The 19,377-nt window shown below is 45.8% G+C and overlaps 1 protein-coding gene across 11 annotated transcripts in view; it reads right to left on the bottom strand.

Annotated features, from left to right (window-relative positions):
- Positions 1-28: 28 nt before the first annotated feature.
- TANC2 (tetratricopeptide repeat, ankyrin repeat and coiled-coil containing 2) overlaps positions 29-19,377 on the bottom strand; it is a 283,842-nt gene continuing 264,493 nt past the window's right edge. For 7 of the 11 annotated variants that reach the window (XM_033089675.1, XM_033089678.1, XM_033089679.1 and 4 more), the window contains 7 exons: positions 17,524-17,699; positions 17,080-17,212; positions 16,492-16,521; positions 15,568-15,659; positions 13,461-13,607; positions 11,013-11,113; positions 29-9,422 (listed from right to left, as the gene is read on the bottom strand). In XM_033089675.1, coding sequence (XP_032945566.1) covers positions 7,478-9,422; positions 11,013-11,113; positions 13,461-13,607; positions 15,568-15,659; positions 16,492-16,521; positions 17,080-17,212; positions 17,524-17,699 — 2,624 coding nt within the window. In that variant the 3' untranslated portion in view covers positions 29-7,477. The remainder of the gene's footprint in view (positions 9,423-11,012; positions 11,114-13,460; positions 13,608-15,567; positions 15,660-16,491; positions 16,522-17,079; positions 17,213-17,523; positions 17,700-19,377) is intronic. The other 4 variants (XM_033089676.1, XM_033089680.1, XM_033089683.1 and 1 more) reach the window with 2 other exon arrangements.

Here is a 19,377-nt window from a genome sequence, read left to right as displayed (position 1 = left end):
TTTGAGTTACCAGTACACCTCGAGTTCCCCAAGTTATCCCTCTTGACCTTGGCAGAGTTGTTTCTCCAAAGGAGCACCAAGTAGCCTTCTCCAAGCTTCCTTTTTGACCCACTGCCTGTGCTCCATCTGCAGGCACTCGGGTGCTTGCTTTTCTTAGACTGGCCCTATAGGGGGAAATCTTCCCAGGCAGATCTGACGCAGTCCCACCTTCGCCTGTGTTGAGCAGTTTAAGCTCTCAGGATCTGCTTCCTCATTGGCGTTTTGGAGAGAATGATGTCGTCTGTCAGAGTGAGGACTGAATTAGAGAACGTGTCAAGTCCCCATCACAGCGTGGGACACAATGGGCATCTCAAGAGAATGGCCCATCACAATGGACTCTGAGCACTGTCTCTTCTGAGGGATCTTCCTTTTTATCACAGGGACTTCCAGACCCTTAGTATGAAAGCCCTACTCTTGTTCCTGGGAAAGGAGGACTCAGTTTCCAAGTTTCTCCAGGCTCTTCCTGCTTCCATTTTTAAAGCTGAAAGGATGACACCATGTTCCTCCCCTCAGTCTCAGCCCACCCACCCCAGCCTATGGGAGGGAGCCTGGCTTACCACATGCTCGTGGGCACAGTGGTGCATGGACTCCAAGGAGCTGCTAAAGGGCGCCTGCTGGAGAATGAAAAGAAGAGAACAGTCTGATTTGGGACTTTAGAGAACAAAGAACTTGCTGGTTAGCTGTCTGCTGCTGCTCTGAGTGGTGTTTTAGTCAGGTTCAGGCAAATTCCTTTTAAGCATAAGCTTTTTAGGAATCATTACCTTCACCTTTCTTCCAGTGTCCCAGGAATCCTTAAAAAGTGTTCTTTCCCAACCACTTACCTGTTTTTGATTTTTAATGGAATACCTGGAGCCGCCCAGGAATCATTTTCAGATGGAGCAGGTGATTCCTTCCGGAGTCCTCTCCTTGCCTCTTTAAAGGCAATTCTGGTGTCCAGGCTGTGATGACCGTGCATGCCTGGAGTTGTTCTGCTTCCCCAGCTTTGGTCGTTGGGAGAAATGGCTGTAGTTACACAGCAGGGCACGTTTGTTCAGGGCAATCTGCTGTCGTGAGGAAGTGGTCTCCTTCCTTGCTTGTCGCTGACGCAGAGGAGCAGCTAGCCAGCAAGGCAGGACTCGGTGCTGGCTTTTCAAAAAAGGTTCTGAGTCTCCTGCCAGTTTCAGGAAATCTCCATTCATGATGCAGCTGTCTAGCTCTCTATACGGTGAGGATTGGAATTTCTGGCCAGATTTTTGAAGAAAATATAAACACTGGAAGCAGTGGGCTTCCCGCATTGACAGCCCTGGGAACTATAGCTAAGGCTGCTTCCGGCCCTCCCCTGCATGTGGTCTCTAACCTTAATAGCTGTAACGGGCAGTCTGCTTCAGCCTTGCATTTTGGTACGGTAGCTGGATTGGGGTACAGCCTCAGCTAGTGAAGTGAAAAACAAGAAGAGCTCAGTGCTCCCTTGGTATGGTGGAGAAAAACTCTTCCACTGAAGAAAAAGCCTCCCTTTCTCAACAAATGCAGTGGGCCTTTGCGGACAGGCCCTTGGACTCTTCCCTTGTCCACAGTTCTCAGGGTCCATCTCGAGGAGGTGCTCAATCACTTCAATGAGTGAATAAAAGCCTGAAGGGGTGATTCTGAATGTCCCACAAGAGACCAAACAAATCAGCAGGAATGTGGCCTTCACCTGAACGTGCCCAAGTCGTCCTCGCAGGAGTTTCCTTGGCACTGTGGGCCTCGGAGAGGGTGAGCTTGAGCGTCAGCTCCCTGGAGAGGTATTGTAACGGAAGGAGAAAGCACCACAACGCCATGTTTTTCCAAGTGTTACCCATTTATAAATAAGTACATTTGCTTTCATACATACAGTTCACTGTACAGATGGCGATCTGTATACATGGGCAGGAAAATGCATTCATTTAACTTGTCACATCTATCTCACACAGCTCACATGTACAGACAATAAAACTGCTCAAGCAAGTACAGCAAAGGAAAATCTTTCCTTATACACAGGGGGCTGGATGCCTCTGCTGGGTGTGGGGCATCCCCACGGCACGAGTTCACAACTGTGTGGTGTTCAATATATCAGATAGAGAACAAACATGCATCGGATAATATACTGTACAGAGAAAGTCCTTTACATCTGAGTTATAGAAAACCTAAAGGAAAACTAAGTGCATTAAAGCTTTTTCCAGCAAGTGTCTTGAAAGGACAGCAAAGAGGAGGAAGAATCAAAATCATATTAGTACAAATCACTCTTTAATTGTAGACTGTACATGTCTGTACTAATTAAAATCATCTTGGATTTGGAGGAGACAGAACAGAGACAAAGACGCTGTGCTAGATGGAAAGGAGGCCATGCCTGAGAATGGCACCTGCCCTGAGCCTGACGAGGAACCGGCCCCACTCAGCAGGAATCAGCCAAAGAAAAAAACAACAAAAAACAAAAAACAAACCAGAACAGGAAGTGTAACTTACAGATTTCCAAAATAACTTGTGAATGAAGTAGAGAACTGGAGCCAGCATTTCTAACTCTTTTTTCCAGTTAAGTTGGTACACAATAAGGCAGGTACATTCAAGTACTGAATTTTCCAGAATTAACTCTGTCTGGTCCTGGGGACCACAGGGTTTGAGTTGAGTCCCTCTAACCAGATGTTCTGGTTAGTGATTAGGCCAAAGAAAAATCCAGCCCGCAAGTGCTACAAAAACAAAGAGGCTGGGCTCCTTCCTTTCCACAGAGTAGGTCTGAAAACAATGAAAGCGATGCTGGCCTGCATCTATATGCATCCAGCGAAAACCTGGCAGGTCAGCTTGGTGGAGATATCACAGACTCAGCAGGAAGAAATGAGGTGATATGGGTGAGGAGACATGAAAGTAACACTTGATTTTTGGTGTCCAATTAGGCGTTCATTTGGTACTGACTTTCAAAGCTCTGACTTGGGGCCTCATGTGGCCACAAGCACGTCAGGGTGGTTCAGCTGCTGTGAGGCATGGGACACCGAAACGCAGGTTACCAACACTTCAGCCCTTGAGTGGTCTGTAGTAGGAGGAGTTGATGAAGACCCAGTGGTTATTCAAGTAGCTCTGCACATGGCCCCACCAGCCCCACTGTGCTGTGTCCAGGCCCCCAGCCAGCCACCTCTTCTCGGGAGCAGCCAGAGCTGAGTTCAAGGCATTGCACGGTGAAGGTTTCCATGACACGTCTTTGTAGGTAGCTCTTACCCCTAAGCCCTTTGTTCATTGTTGTTAGTCATGGTTAGATGGTCAGTCTGGAGTTCCTGGAGGAAAAGGAGAAAAGCCACACCTCCTAATGCACATGCGACAAGGGCAGCACGGCCCCCGGTGAGGAAGCAGCAGCCGGCTGCCTCTGCCGGTTCGCTTCTTGAGAAGTGGGCAGCCCAAGGACAGGCAGGGCGGGTTAGGCTGGGACAGGGATGGGCACCTCCTGCCCCCGGGGGAGCCCGCTCCATTTTTGTGGCAAAGATTCAGTAAGCAACTGGTTTTGTCCAAGGCATTTCTGCAGTAGAAAAATAACTATCTTTGAATCAAACCATCCAACTGTGACACCTCTGGAGTTGTAGAAGCTGGAGGCCAAGAGGAACTGATATAGGTGCTCATGGGGAAGAAAGGGGTCTTCTGCATACCCACCCTCCCACCCACCAGAGCAAGAGCCTTCTAGACAACCTCCTCCCAGCCTCTGCCTGGCTGAAGGTCCAAAGCAGGTAGTGTTCAAAGAGCTTATCTCGCCACAACTGGTGCAGATGCGTGCAGACCGCTGTCCAGACCTTGTTCTCTACTTCCTACACCCTCTGAGCCAATGGGCCTGCCTGCTGCCTGGAAGAGGCTCCTTAAGAGGAGATGCTGTCACTCGTTGCTTACCAGACAAGCCTGGTGCAGAGCCACAGTGACACCTAGTGGTAAAGTTGGTGAAGCAAGGTGACGTCCACAGAACCCACCGCCTATGACTAAAATCTAAGGAAAATACTTAATGGATATTAAATTAGATACCGATTACTTTTTCTATCGGGTACATCTCTGGAGTACAAAAATACCAATATTTAGAGAGGGGTTCATAAACTACTATACAATATAAGGACTGAGAATACCTTTCTCTAAGCTGTTCTGTTTACAATAATTTAGGAAAAGTGTTTAGTAATCCAGGCTTAACTAAATTAGCAAACTTGTATCTCTAGACATCGACCTGGGGTACTGTACATGATTCTAATTATTGGAATTTTCCTGAGCCTTCGAGTTTAAGTTAAACACATCTAAAAAGAGGGCACATGGGAGAAGAACAAGGGTTTGTGCTCTATTAACTTGGGACTTTAATAGCGCACATCTGCAACCTGGGCAAGATACAACAGCAGATACAAAATGGTCTCCATTTTGTCCATGCCAAATTCTCATGTTACACAGGTTTTTCCCTTTACTTTGTAAATAAACATTAATTTTTAATTGTTAATTGTGTGCCTTACTGATCCAGTAAATAAAATAACCACGTCTCAGGAGTCCCTAAGAACATTGCTGGAAAAGCACTTTAAAATCACTGCAAACATTTTTTTTTTGTATTTAAAAACTCTTAATCTTTTTGATGCTTATATACAAATTATTTCTTGTGCTATAAATGTTGTGATCCACTGCTTGACTTCTTTCTTTTTTCCTTTTTCTTGAAAAATACACTAAAAGACAAGAGCGGTTTTGCTATTTTTCTAATGAAGACATTACGCACACTTAAATATCCAGTATCAGTTACAAATTCAAACAGTAAAGTGCACCCATTTATAGACGTGATGTGATGGAAACCCATTAGTGCAAGAATTCTGGGTGAACGGAACATACAATTTGGTGGGAAACCTATAAGCTGACGTTTGTCACCACTGTCTCCATTTCAGGGTGATGTGAACTGGGTGAGAGGAACTTACCAGTTTCATTTGAAAAATTTCCCCCCCCACCTGAAGCCAGACATTGATTCAGCAAGTGCTGCTGGGGCACGGGCATCCCTAAGATACAGTACTAAGAGCATCCCATGGCAGTGAAGTAGCCAAACGGGGCACAGGCAGTCTGCTTACAAGGAAGATCTTGGTCTCCCCCCCAGTAAGGTCCAGTTGGCATTTTAGAGTCAAAGACAACTGGCGCCCAGTAGTGATATTCACTCCCTCTTCTAATGGCTAAAAAAGAATTGCATTTTGACTGTTGACATTTTAGGTGTTTTGCCCAATAAGGCATAGACCCTAAAATCTCCTGTGTATCCTGAAAAACCGAGACCCTGGGGAGAAGTGGCATCAGTGGTATGTTTGTAAAACTACAGAACCTGTTCACCCACCTACATAGGTGAGTGCAGGTGATGTCGTGTTCCAAATAAGCAGGGGCACTTTTCTAATAGACACTGAGAAATTTTTCAAAATGTAGCAGCAGCACCTCAGTGAGAGGTGGTTAAAAAGGGGTAAGATGCAAAAAGCCCAATTGAGTTAAGACCTGGACAAAGAGGGAGCGAGAGGCTGCTGGGCTCCCAGCTGTAGGCTGTGCTAATGCTGTACATTTCATCTTCTTGATGAAAGAGACAGAGAGAAGAGACACTGATGTCCACTCCACTCTAGGTGAGTAGAGGGGAGTCTTTTAGCATCAGAGAGAGTGGAACATCTCGGTTTTGAGTGAGCCTGGCTGTTTGCTTCTAGCACAGAAACAAGTCCTGGTCTATTTCAGGCTTGGGGGCAGAGGGGTCCATCCATTTGGCAGAATCTAAATTAGTAAAGAAATGTTTCTGATCTCAGCTTCATGCTCCCCCTGTCTTAGTGATGCTTTCAGAGGACACTTATTATTACAAACAGCTCTGGTCACATCTGGATTTTTATTCAGAAAACTGCCGTTCCTGTAGCCCTTTACTAACAAGAGCAGAATGTTAGTTCCTAATAACAGAGAACTAACTCTCTTTTGTTTAGTTTTAACTGTATAGTTAGTTAAACTTTAAGAGCTGAATAAGCACTCAGTACCAGGCCTGTAGTAAGGCTTTGGTCTCAGTGTTCTGGCCATTGTGTCATGCTGGCCTCAGTCACTCAGAGGACAACTTAGCAAATGACCACAAGACACAGATGTGTGGAGGGTGACTGGATCAGAAGACTTGCTGTCTAGCTCCTGTGCCACCACCCAGGCTGAAAGGGGTCCTTCTTCACCCTGAAAGGAGACACTTTGTGGTGTCTGGTTTTCAAATATCACGCGCCAAACACCCCTACCTAAAAAAACAAATAGATAATGAAACTATAGACGTTGAAATGGAATTAGAAAACATCTGGCACGGATGGCAATGGCCCTGGGTGCAAACTCTGGGAATAAGTCTTTTAGTCCCAAGATAATTCAATTTGCTTCTCAAAGAACTGAATTCTTCACTATACCATCGGGGTTTAAAAAGAAGGCCAATAGACCAAAATCTGGCTCTAGGCAAAGATCCAACTAATAGGATTGCTGCACCAGCCAACCCTCGGGAGGAGTCTGCTTTTTGTGGAATATGTGCTCCGTGATATATCAGGATCTAAAAGGGAGATTTCTTCAATCAAAGATTTTCTACAGCCTTTCACTGAGAATCCAGAACAGCCTTTCTTTCTCTCTCTTCCTATATATTTATTCCCTCCTCCACCCACGGAAAATCAATAGTTTTTAATGGTTAATAGTTGGCTAAAAATCTAATGAATAATTTTCAGTGAATTAAAAAATATCTATGATTCCCATCCAATTTCCTTGGCTGACCGAAATACTTAAAGGACTGGTTGTTTTCTAAATATTCCTAAAATGCTTCTTGGAAGATCAATGTAGTGACATTTCAAAGAATTATATTGGTTTTTTTCCTTCCATTTTAACAGACTCATTTCCTCTCTTTCTCTTTGATCCTTTTACCCCCACAGGAAGACCAGCAATAATCTAAATGGACATTCAAGACCTGGTGACTGCAGGGAGCTGGCAGTCGGGGAGGACACCATGGCACAAGAATGCATGGGGACGGGCTATCTGGATAACACTGCACAAGGATGCGAAGGCAAAGGGGCATCACGCTCTCTAAAGTTCCTAGAAGAAAACGAACAAGGACATCTTAGTTTTTGTAAAAAAGGAGAAAGACATTTACACGACAAGAACATCCGTGAAAGCGATTGTCTCCTGGAAAAAGCTGACCAGTGTGTCTGATCTCCCTGGGTTTAAAGCACACGGCACAACAATCTCCTCGTTGGCATCTGAAGAGAGGGAGAGAGGATGTGGCTGGGGCACAGACAAGAGACTGAAGTCCTGGCTCACTGAAGGCCAGCTTCCCAGTCGGCTGCATGCAAAGGATCTCAGCATGTCGGCTGCCACCTCCGAACACCACACAGAAACTACATGAGAAATTAAGCCAGAGAACTACCTCAAATGTGGAAACCAAGCCTGAAAATGTGCAGTGAAAACATATGGGTCTCACTCCAACAAACGTCTTTTAAACATTAGACTCCACAAATGGTCTCTTTGGTTTGATAGGGGATGTCTGCCCTTGTCGAGAGTCCCGGGACAATTGCCTGTACAGGTTGTCCTGGTATGCCTGAGCCACAGGGAGGGTCCGAGCCACCTTCACATCGGGATATGAGGAGGCCTGGCTAACTCTCTCCAAGAGGTCTCCGCGGGACCCATTAGCCAGCATCCCATGGGGGCCGTAATAGTCGTCCTCCAGCAAATGGCCATTCTGTGCATTGTTGGTTTTGTTATAAAAGGCAATGTTGCTGATGGATGAGGGGGGGCTGAAGGACTCAGGCTGGGGCAGGTTGCCTGGAGATGTGGGACTGAGAACGGTGTCCACTGATGACACTGCCCAGGTCCGATTCTGCTGGTGAAGGTGGGGGTACTGCTGAGTCCGGGCTGTTTTGTCTATGATCCCCATGAATGGTGTGGTCCTGGATCGGGTGGGCTCACTGGGATATCCTCCCTGAGTGGGAGACACTGGCGACAGCTCGTCACATGACCTATCATATGCCGGTTTCAGTGGGATCTCCATTTGCTGAATCGAGGAGGATGGCCGGAAGGTAGGAGTTAGGTTGGAGGTGGACGAGATACTATTGCTAGATGGAGAGAAGCGAAGGCCTACGCTTTGGGAGTGCAGCAATGGCCTGGGAGTCGGCGGGTGGGGTTTGATGTCATTAGGGTTGACACTAATAGGTCTTCTGATTAGATGTGACACATCAGGGGAGCCTAGTTGGCTGGAGGAGCGCTCCAGATCTAGTTTTGAGTGACAGACTGGGTAATAGGATGCGGACTGGCTACGCCCAATCTGTGGTGTCTGGCTGTATCTCATGCCACCTCGATATGCTGAGGAAGGTCGCTGTGGAAGGTCTTCTTTGGTCAACCCTCCATGCTGACAGATGGCACCTGCACTCAGACTGGCCTGGACATGCTGCACAGGTCTCCCATCCCCCACAATCCCCCCAATTGACCCCTGATAAACCAACCGGCTCTGACTTACTCCTATGTCTCCTTGTGAAGACTGGTATTTACTAGCCATTGAATGGGCTACTTGGCCATAGGCCCCCGTGGAGATGACGGTGCTTGAATGAACCGCAGAGCTGGGCTGGTTGCTTCGCACAATCTGGGCCTTAGCAGGCTGGAGCCTGAGCCCTTGCTGGGGAACTGCCACAGGAAGCTGAGGCATCTGGTAGGGCCGCTGGGCCATTTTGGATAATGGAGATTTTGGTCTGCCAGGAAGCTGACTAACATTTGTTTCTTGCTGATAGCGCACGGGTGAGCCGGACTGGGATCTATAGACACTCATGCTTTCAGCTGGAGGGCTGGCCCGATACTGAGGGCCTCTGCGGAGAGGGGAAGGGGGTGGGCTTGGGTATTCCTTGCCCTGCCCTCCTACAGGAGGGGGGCTAAAGCGGTAAGAGCCACCCTGATGAGCTGGGGAAGTATGAGGTGGACTGGGCCTGTAATGAGAGTTCTGGTGAGTAGGAGAAAGAGCAGGAGAGGTGGACTGATAGCCTTGTCTAGTGGGAGAACCTACAGAGCTACTGGACCGGAAGTCAAAAACCTGATGCGAGCCAAGTGGTGAGCTAGAGATGTAGGCGGAGTCCCGATGGGCTGGAGAGGAGGGCGGGCTCTGGATGATCGGGAGACCCTGACTGGGCCGAGCCTCCGTCTGGAGGCCAATGGAAACATTTTCTACATCCTGTTCCAGGTACTCCTCCTCGAATATGTCTTGCACAGAGTATATATCTTCATGCTGTGCTTCAGGTTCTGTTTCTTCTGCTAACTGCTGCTGGGGTGGCGGCTGCTGGGGCGGCTGCATCTGTCTACACTCGTCCTCCACTCTCATCAGAAGTCTCTGGATCTCACGGTTGTTTGGACACAGCTTGATGGCCTCGTTCAGGTCCTCTAAGGCTGCTGCAAACTGTCTGCTCGACAAAATGTAAACACAGGAACTGGAGTTATTCTGAATCAACAGGAATCACCCAGAGCTGAGAACATGGTCACTATTTCAGAGAACTCTGGTAGCATCTGTGGGAGTTGGGGGGTGGGGGTTGGTTTTGTTTGATTTGTAAGGAAGGAAACAGGTAGGCTGTCATTCTAGAAGAGTCCAGAATGATTCCCTAACCCGTTCAGCCTCCATCTTCCTTCTGGCCTCTCTGGGATTAGTGGAGAAATGTCCCCATTTTGTCAGTCCAGCCAGGCCCTTCAGGAAGATTTTCTTAGTGCCCAAATGCACACCAGGCAGTATGAGGGTTGGGTGGGGTTGTCATTTACAGGGTCACTGTCAATTAGCTTAGGAACAAAACAGTAACTACAATATTTAAAAATCTTGCTGATCCAGAATTTTTTTCTTTGTATTCTTGATATTTTGACTCTAAATTTCAGGCCTGTTCCATCCTAGGCAAGAACCCTATCTTCTGCCCTTCCTACCCCCTTGTCCCACAGAACTGTTGCTCCTCCACTCTGCTCCGTCAGAGCTGGGTAAGCATTAAGCTTGCTGACTTGGCAACTCAGATTTTAATTTACAAATGAGGACATGACCTGTCAGAGATAGTCCCGTCCTCTCGATTAATATTGCCCAGAAAAGGAGCAACTGGCCTTGTGGGGAAAGGATTGTCCAGTGGGAAAGAGAATTTGATAGTCAAGCTTCTTAAGAACTTTGCTAGTCCAGCTAGTTAAGACTAATATTACTGCCACTGTCATCACTAGACTTAACCTGGGCTTGATTTTCAGGACCATATCCCCTGCTGGCCAGAGCAGTGAATCTGAAGCAGTTCTTTCCCAGGCAGTTTGGGGAAAGGGCGGGTTGCTGGGTAGGAGGCATCAAAGACAGTGACAAGTTATCCAAAGATCACTGATGACAGGTTCTAGGTCTTTCTGGAGCCTTTCCTGCCCACTGGCCAAACCACAGCAGATGGGCATGAGGGATGGAGTTTCTCTTGAACCCTCTCAATCTTGGCAGCAAGGACCTCCTGTCTCCACGTTGTGTGTGGTGTGGTGGTGGGGGTTTACGTGAGAAGGAGGTCTGATGCCACCAGACTTGAGGAGAACCCTAGAAGGAAGACTAAACAATCCAGGGATTCCCCAAATGCCTACAGGAAAAGAAAGAGGAGCCTGTGATGTAAGCGACCCATCCTACTTTTCCTTTTAAAAGGGTCGGGAGGATGTTTTGCTTAAGTGGCCTCTTCTTAAGTCATGGTGTCTCTTTATGCTATTGGCTTTGGGGTTAAAAGTGATTGAGATACGGCAGAGGCTTCTCGGAAGAAGGTGCCATTCTCCAACAATGAAAAGGCATTTTTCACCCAAAGCAAAATGCCCTAGATTTCCATAGCCCCGGAGATTTGTCAATCTTAAGCTCAGTACTGTGCTACGGGAGCCGTCCCCAAAGCTTGGCCCTAAGAGTCCTTAGGGAGAGACACATTTGGGCACATATGCCCCAGGATGGCCTACATTGCCTTGGCCAGATTTTCAGAAAAAGAGACCTCTTGCTTTTTACCCTCTCTCTCTCTCCTCACCTGCTGCTGCGTTTTGCCCTTGCTCTTGCATAGTAAGCTTCATAAGATTTCGGTTTCAGCTCCAGGGCTTTAGTAGCAAATTCCTCCGCCATTCCAAAATCCTGTCATTACAATAGGTGTGCAAATGAGTCATTGAAGAGATATGAAAAATAGACAACTTGGGAATAACACAGATCATATGTACATTTTTTTTTGACACTTATGGATGGAACACTTAACGGATGGACATGCCCGGTATGGCTCTAGCCACGTGGCCCATAGCTTGAATGTTCCTTCTGCCTTTGCCCTGTGTGGCCCTGCAATGGCTCATGGGAATTTATCTGCCCTTAAGTATGAAAATACTTTGAATCTGCCTTTTTTCTGTCTTTCTAACAAAGTTCTTTCTAGCCCAGAAGCCAAATGCCAACCCAATGAAGCACCTGAAGTTGGAAACCTGAACTCATGTTACATATGTGTGTATGAGGCACACACACACATCTATACCTTCCGTAGAAACTCATCATAACGCCCATCTTCCTGCTGCACTCGCTATTCCTTGGCTTTTTAAGGGCTGAGTGAAATCCAACAGGATGGGGTCTGTGTAAAGGAGAACTGTGGAGACTAGATGAAGTAGGGACGTTGGCCTTGGGTTCAATTCTCTGGTCTGCTCAGAGTGTGCTGTATGTTTTCTCATCCATACCTACTTCACAGGTAGGATTAAGAGCAATAAAGTGTTTGAAAGCCCTGTACACAGTTCTTGGCACATAGTAAATGCTCAGTAAATGGTAGTTTCCTTTCTATTGCACAGCGGCTTCTCTGGTCTGTTCCTTTTCTTACCTGGTTCATTACTTAGGAAACATTTAAAATAAAAATAAATAAATAACCTCCCGTCTGTGACTGGGGTCTGTGCTATCACCTCATCTCTTGATCACTGAGGCTCCCTGGAGGAACGAAGCCGTAGTTTTTAAGATACTCTCACATAATAATCCTTCTCTTTTAATGTCAAAGCCAAAGTATAGCAGAGTAGCCTCTGGTTACACCGTGATTCCTAATGCAGAAAACAAGGCCTCAGGCAGAACAAAGGCCCTGGGGCATAGGTAAACATTAAAAAAAAAATTCATGGGCGATTGTCTAGAAAGAAGAGAGACTTCAGGTGTGTTGCACAGTAGTGGTCATGGGAGGTGACTGTTAACTCTTTGTGAACAACGGTGGAGCTCGAGAGAAAGTATTCCATCTTACAAGGGTGTCTTCTATCCCTACTCTTTTTCCAACCTTACCCTTTAATTTTTTCTTTCGGGACAATCATTATTCTGGGGAAGATTATAGTTATTTTAAGTAGAGTACTATCTGTTAGGCAAAGAAGACTGCAGGCTGGCAGCTGAACTCTGTCTCGGTCTCACTAGCTGGTGATACCTCTGGTGTATTTCTGTTTCACCTAAGAACCTCACTGCCTTCCCCCAAGGCACCCGCCCGCCTTCCCACAGGAACCCCTACCACGCCCCACTCTCCTCAGCACTTCCGCCTCTTAGGGCCCTAACTTGTGTCCTCTGAGACACCCAAGTCTACATCAGGGCTCTTTTCATTGGCAAGTTTGAGGTGGATGATATGAAGATAATGTACGTAAATAATCTTTCTGGAATTGACAGCAGATCCATCGTCACTGAGGCTGAAATGTGACGTTGGTGCAGCTGAGCTCTTTACTGATCGCCATTCCTGTTTGGCTTGGATTATTTGTATCTCTTGATGAACTGTGAGACCTCAGGTTGGTGAGGCCAGAGATTCCTGACCTGACCTTAGCTAGTCCCAGGATCTGAGAGAGGGTTTTTGGCCTGGGACTGTCTGCATGTCACGGGTGCTGAGGGCATCAGAGACTGTATCTGCAAGGCAGGAAGAAGGACCAAGGACTACTTGGGAGATAATAAAGGACCAGGAAGAGTTCTAAGATTCTTTTTGCTGAAAAGAAGGGACATGGCATGCTAGAATAAAAAGATGAGGAAAGAAGTGAAAAGTTCAAAATTAGCCTTAAAATTAAACCTGGAAGTCCATGGTCCTGAGCCCTCTTCCCAGCCCTGCCTTGAATGACTCAGGGGTCTTCTAGAATGGGAAGGAATGACTAAAATTCCTAACTAATTACAGCTGGAATTCTAGTGACGACTGCTCTCGCATTTTCCCAAAGCCCAGAAAGTTGACTTGGGGTAGGGGAGGATGATGACAGTATTCCAATCACTTTCAGTGGGAATTAAGAAAATTCAGAAAACTATAAAGTGCCTACGGCATTAACATTTTCAGTTTGAGATACAGATTTTACTTAGTTGATTTCTTTCAAATTGCAAATGTCAGTGCTCTGTGAAGGACAACCAAGTTCCAAATGGGGCAGAGAAAGATTTCAAGGCCTGGTAAAAGCTAGCGAGTGACATGGACTGTCACCTTCCAGGATTGCAGAAAGGAGTTGGGATGAGAGGGACTTACGTTCATTTTCCTGCGACATCGAGAGAGGTTGAGGAGAAGAGACACTTTCAGTTCCCGGAAGGTTTTCAAGTCCTCACCAAACCCTTCTCTAGGGAATTTCTTCAGAGCATACTGGTAGCGCTGTGCAGCCTCCTTTACTTTACCTTTCTAATGGGAGGACAAGATGGCAAAACACACAGTTGGTCTGCTGAGCAGCTGAGTACGTTTGGCCCCACTCTCTTCCTTCTCTCACCAGTTATTACTAAAGGTTAGCCCTCCCAAACACCAGCCTGGAGAATAGGTCTGGCCCTGATGGTGAGAGCAGAAGGGTTCAGTCTTTCCTTTAGGAAACTTACCTGGCAGAAAAGGCATGGTGAAAGGGGTTTCCCAAGATACAAGTGAAAAAAACAAAGCCTTGGTGAATCAAAGGCCTGGGACCCCAGCTTTCCAACTGGATTCCTAAGGGACTGACCTTGCTCATTTCAAAGGAGCTTTTTCTTGACCTGATCTCCCTGGCACACATATCATTTCTCAGTCCCAAGAATGCTACAGTTACTACTACTTCCTTAATTTTGGTTTGTCTGGAAAACTCTTTCCTTGCCAGTCCCCTAGAAGAGGTTGTTCTTTTCCTTACAAAGGATGTAGTAGCTAAAATCATCTAGCTGCTGGTTCCCTATTCTCATGGCATGAAATAATTATCAATCAGTTTTTCCTGATTTTAGAAAAGGCATGGGGTAGGGTTGTAGTAGAGAAATGAGGTTTAGAATTTGTGATTCCATCTGTCTATGTAGAAGAGATTTTGCAAGATGAAGTATATCTATGACCAACTTAAGGACCTGGTTATAGGGCCTTGCATTTTTCTTATCGTTTGTATTTGAAAATCTGTACGCTGAGCCCAGAATGATGCAGGAGGCACCTTCCATCCCTTTAGCTGATCTTTATCCGCTCCACTCCTTCTGGACAGCTACCACTTTACTAAGGATCCTGTCTCTCATTTTCTTTTTAGCACCTTTCATTACGGAGAGATTTGGAGTCTTCCAAGGTAGAATGCTGGGTGAGAACAGTGGTAGCTCTGCCCATTCTCATCAGGAAGTAGGACTCCTGGTCTTAGAAGATCAGAAGTTACATTATAACCAGGGTTTAGATTCTTGAGAGCAATGCCATTCTCAAGCCCATAAATATGACAGCTAATGAGGCCCTTCCTTGAAGTCATGTGAAATCATGGTTGGGTCAGGACTCAAGTTTTCTCGAAGCCTGAGAGTCCTAGATAATCATGACTTTCATTCAAAGGGTCCTCGGGAAATGCAACTCCGCTCCCAGGAACTTCATACACTCCTTATATGGGGGGGTGGGTGGAGTGGGGGGTGGGGGGGCAGAGGGTGGAATAATGTGCTTCACAATCACTTCCTCATCTGCGGGTCTGGGGATGTCTTAGTGACGTCTGCGGCCAAAAGCTGGGTTGGATTTTGTATTTACATTGAGGAGAAGATTCAGCTGATCTTAACACGAGGTACTTTTGACATGGGATGTTGTTAAGGAACTTCCTATAGGCCACGAGAGGATGTGTCAGGGTACGGAGACTTCAGCTTGAACTGTGCATAGTAAAAGACTCCATTTTTGTTGTTGTTGTTGCTGTCGTCATGCATTAGTGACTTGAAGCAAATCTTTCAATTGCTATTTGTCTCGGTTGCCTTATCTCACTCAGAGATGCTGATAAACTATTATTACTATAGACTTTTAAATCTATGGATACATTAAACGTGAAAGCTGAGATCAATGACTCTTTTCCATGGACTGGAAATACCTGTTTTACATAATTTTACTTTTCCATGAATTTTCAGGTCCCACTTACCAGATTCCATGCGGAAATCTATGTAACTGCCTATTAGTGACCAGGTAAAAAAAGGTCTTTAGGTAGATCAGCTACGGGCATGTGGAGGCTATTCTTGCTCTCTTGTTGGGAAGGCAGAAACCCAGGATCCTCAACTTATGAACCTGTCACTGAGGGATGGCATTGTCCCTTTGCCTCGAGAATCAAGGATGAGAACTGTCACAACTTGAGTAGATTCTCTATGTAGGAAACAGTCAGTGGCTGTTTTGAGGAAACGCTGTTCCTCCCTCCCCTCACCTTATAAAACATGTCCCCCTCTTCCATCAGCTTGCTCAACAGGATGATCATGATGTCTGGTTTGGAGGTGGCCATCGCCCATGTGGCTGGACCTGTAGTGTACAGGATGCATGATGGGTAAAAAACTCATACAATGTAAGGGTGGTAGGAAGCTAGGTGAAAAAAACATCCTGGGGGAATTTCTGCTGAGAGAACAACTTGCTCCACAACAATTTCCTCATCTCTTAGACCTGGGAGTATCTTAGTGACTCCACTGCCAAGAAGCTGCATTGGATTTGTATTCACCTTAAAATAAGAATATCTGAACTGTCTGAGTTTTCACCACAGGAGAGCAGCAAAGCCTGCATGTTGTATGTGGGCAGGCAATGGCTCAGTTTGGAGTTATTTTAAATAAGGAAATTGGGAGAAAGGGTTTACATTAAATGTCACCATAAGACTTAAAATATCCAAAAAGGGTAATTTATGCTAGAATATGGAACTCGAAGCCCCCAGCTGTTTAATCTGTTAATATTTAAACATGTACTTTGCAGAAGGGAAACCATCCAAGACTATAGGCTCCCTGAATTTGTGAGGCTCGAATAAGACTCCCTGGGATTTACTGTGATCTAGGAGCACAGTCCCAATGTCAAACAGACGTGAAACAAGGTAACATTATTGAGGACTACTTTACCCCCAAAGAGAAAGAAAAGGTTAAATTGATTAGTTTACAGATGCTTGAATTATTTACCAACTAAGCTTTTCAGGGTTAGTTATCAAAAGTTCAAGTTATTCTCTACAACAGTCATTAAAAAAAATCTTCTTTTAAGGTGAAGTAAATTAAAAGATTAGAGGTGTAGGGAACTCATGCAGGCTAAATCAAAGAGGAGAAGGCAAAGCTGACCAAGCCATCAGACCACGCCTGATGCTGACAGCGGTGAAATATACCTCGTGGGCGACTCGGTAACGTCTGACAACCTTCAAAGAAAGGAGAAAACAAAAAGTTGTAGGAGAGGAAAAAAAAAAATGGATGAAGGTGGGAAAAAAAAAAAAGAAGGAAAAAGCAGCAGTGAGAGGCAGGCAGCAAAAAAGCCAGCATATCAGCCAACCCTTGTCTATATAGGTCTGTGGAATGGGGGAGCGGATGGGGCAGCAGCAGCAGGGGCTTGAGTTTGAAGCACACGCAGAGCAAGGGGAAGCAAAGGCTCATGGCCGTGCAGGGATCCAGGATGCTCATAGGGTGGGGCTGGTACAGATGCGTTAGCACCGAGATGTGCTTCAGGGCAGAACAGCCTTCTGGCTAAGGCTACTTGGGGGCACGGCAGACAACCATGTGATTTTGGACACGGGGTAGTGTAGACCATGGCTCAGATGGCTTTCTCTGGGCCAAGAGCCTTCCTGTTCACTTGGACAATATTTGAGCCAGGGCAGAGGGGAAACTATACACACTCAAACCAAACACCCAGGGCAGCCAGACCAAAGGACCAGTCTGGCCCCTGGGCACAGATGGCCAGCACCTTCTTCCTTTTCTCCTACCTATCTTGGCTCCTTTCTTCAGAAGAGTGACAACAACAGAAGTGTTTCGGCACCCCACTGCCCTGTCCAAAGGGCGCATTCCGCTGTAGTCGACATGCTCGATCATGGCGCCATGATCCACCAGGAACTGGACCTAGGACGTGGAGCAAGCAGAGCCGTTAACACAGGTGCAATGGCACAGCACTGCTCCTCAGGGCTCTGCCTGCTGCCTGCCCTTATTCAACTGCTGGTGTGAACCAGGCTGCGTAGCCAGGGTGTTCAGGCCATACTTGCATTCTTGGTCTTTCATCGTGTTTTGCATAGTCCTGTTCTCTAGCAAGTACAGATCCAGGAACTTTATATCAGGACTCATCAACCAGTTACTCTACCCTCAACGCCAGACATTATGGATGGAGAACCTTCCCTATCCCTACAACCCTCAGACTTTTGTTTAAAGATACTCACCACCTCAGCATCACCATAGAAAGCTGCCAGATCCAGTGGGGTGCGGCCATTCTTGTCAGCGTGGTCTGTGGCAGCTCCGTTATCCACCAGAGAACGTACTACGGAGAGATGACCCTTCAAACAAGCCCAGCTGAGGGCTGTCAATCCTTCTTTGTCCATCAGAGCAATGGAGGCACCTACAAGAGCAAGTGTAACACAGGGCTGAGGAAACATGAAAGTTCACAGCAGAAGGGAAAGCTGGTGCTTAATTAAGGTGCACACTCTGCTGAAGCACAGCTTCTGTTTCTGGTATGTGAGTTATCTTTCAATAAAACTGTTAAGTTACCTTTGTCTATTATTAATCTTTTTAAATGTATCCTACTTGTATGTAATAAATGCTCAATGAATGTTTTCTGAACTCAGCAAAAGCCTTCCATTTACAATAGTATAAACTCCTTGAGAGAATCTCATACAAGAGGTCAGTACATGTTTATCATTGATGATAGAGCCGGGAAACTTTCCCCATCACTGGACTGTGGGGGGAAATGGACTCATGGGAAGAGACTGAGCCCAGGTCACAAAGGAAATTCAGAGTTCAGTCTTCAATAACTCACTCTTAGCTCCTTTTATATTCTGTATCTGCCTTCAAAATCTCTATTTTTCATCTGGAAAGATGAAGCATACCTGACACACTGTTTTGTAATTAGTCTAAAATTCAATAAACAATTGGTTCTTACCTAGATTGGAAGCTACTAGATGGCAAAGAGCCTATCATTTCCTTGCTAGTTTTGAAGAGCACCTAAGATAATTCTTTTTACACAGTTGGCATGTCGTACTTACTAAATTAGAGATCACACAGAACACTTTCCAGGCTGCCTCTTCAGCAGGACAGGATTCAGATGTCAGATCAAGCTTAGGACCTGCCACAGCCAGCTCAGGGTCTACTCAGCAGTTATCTGGCCTATCACCTGTGTATCTCTAGAGGTCAGATAACCAGACCTCAGGGCTTCCCAGAGCAGGATGAAGGGCTGGAAAGTACCATTTATGTACTGGGTTATCTTTTCATAATGGCATAGTCTGCAATTAAAACATCGACTCTAACATGGAATGACTTCGAATATGGGACAGGATCCAAGGGATTTTTCTCAGAAACAACATCTCTATAGATTCCCTGGACAGAGCCTCCAGCAGTGGAAAAAGGACAAGAAGGTTCTGCATGTACATTACAGATAAGTTGATTTTCCAACTACAAGGAAAGTTGGAATTTAAGAAATTAAAAGGAGATACATATAAAATAAACTTATATATTTAATTTACTTCCATAATTCAATTTGTAATTTTCCTCCTCTTCTTCCCTTGTAGTTAATGGAATCACAGTTCTCCCAAACACCCATCTGAAAACTTGGCAGTTATCTTCAAGTCATCTCTTATTTCCTTTATGCAATCAATCTTGACTCATCCAAGATCTGTTCTGCACTTGGCCCTTCTGTTCTATTCTAACAGCTACTGCACCTGGATTAGGGCCTTATTATCTCTCATCTATTCTGCTGCAATGGCTTCCTAATTGATCCCCTGGTCCACTATTACTACTTCATGAAGTCTACTATTCACACTACTGCCAGAGTGATTTTTTTTTTTTTAAAGCACAACTCTGGCATCAATTCCCAATTTTAAAAATCTTGAAGGGCTCCCCAATGCCTTTAGAATTAAGTCCAAACCCTTTCAATCTGTTCCTTTTTAATTTCTTTCCATATCTGTTTCCCATTTTATTTCCCAATAGTCCTCATGTAATTCGCTGGACAAGTTGCGTGTTTCCTCAGATCTGTTGTGCCCTGTCCCTCTTCCTTCATCTTTCAATTACATTACTTCCTCTCC

The sequence above is a fragment of the Rhinolophus ferrumequinum genome, chromosome 21 (genome assembly GCF_004115265.2).
Source record: "Rhinolophus ferrumequinum isolate MPI-CBG mRhiFer1 chromosome 21, mRhiFer1_v1.p, whole genome shotgun sequence".
NCBI lineage: Eukaryota > Metazoa > Chordata > Mammalia > Chiroptera > Rhinolophidae > Rhinolophus > Rhinolophus ferrumequinum.
This window is presented reverse-complemented; position numbering and strand designations above follow the sequence as displayed.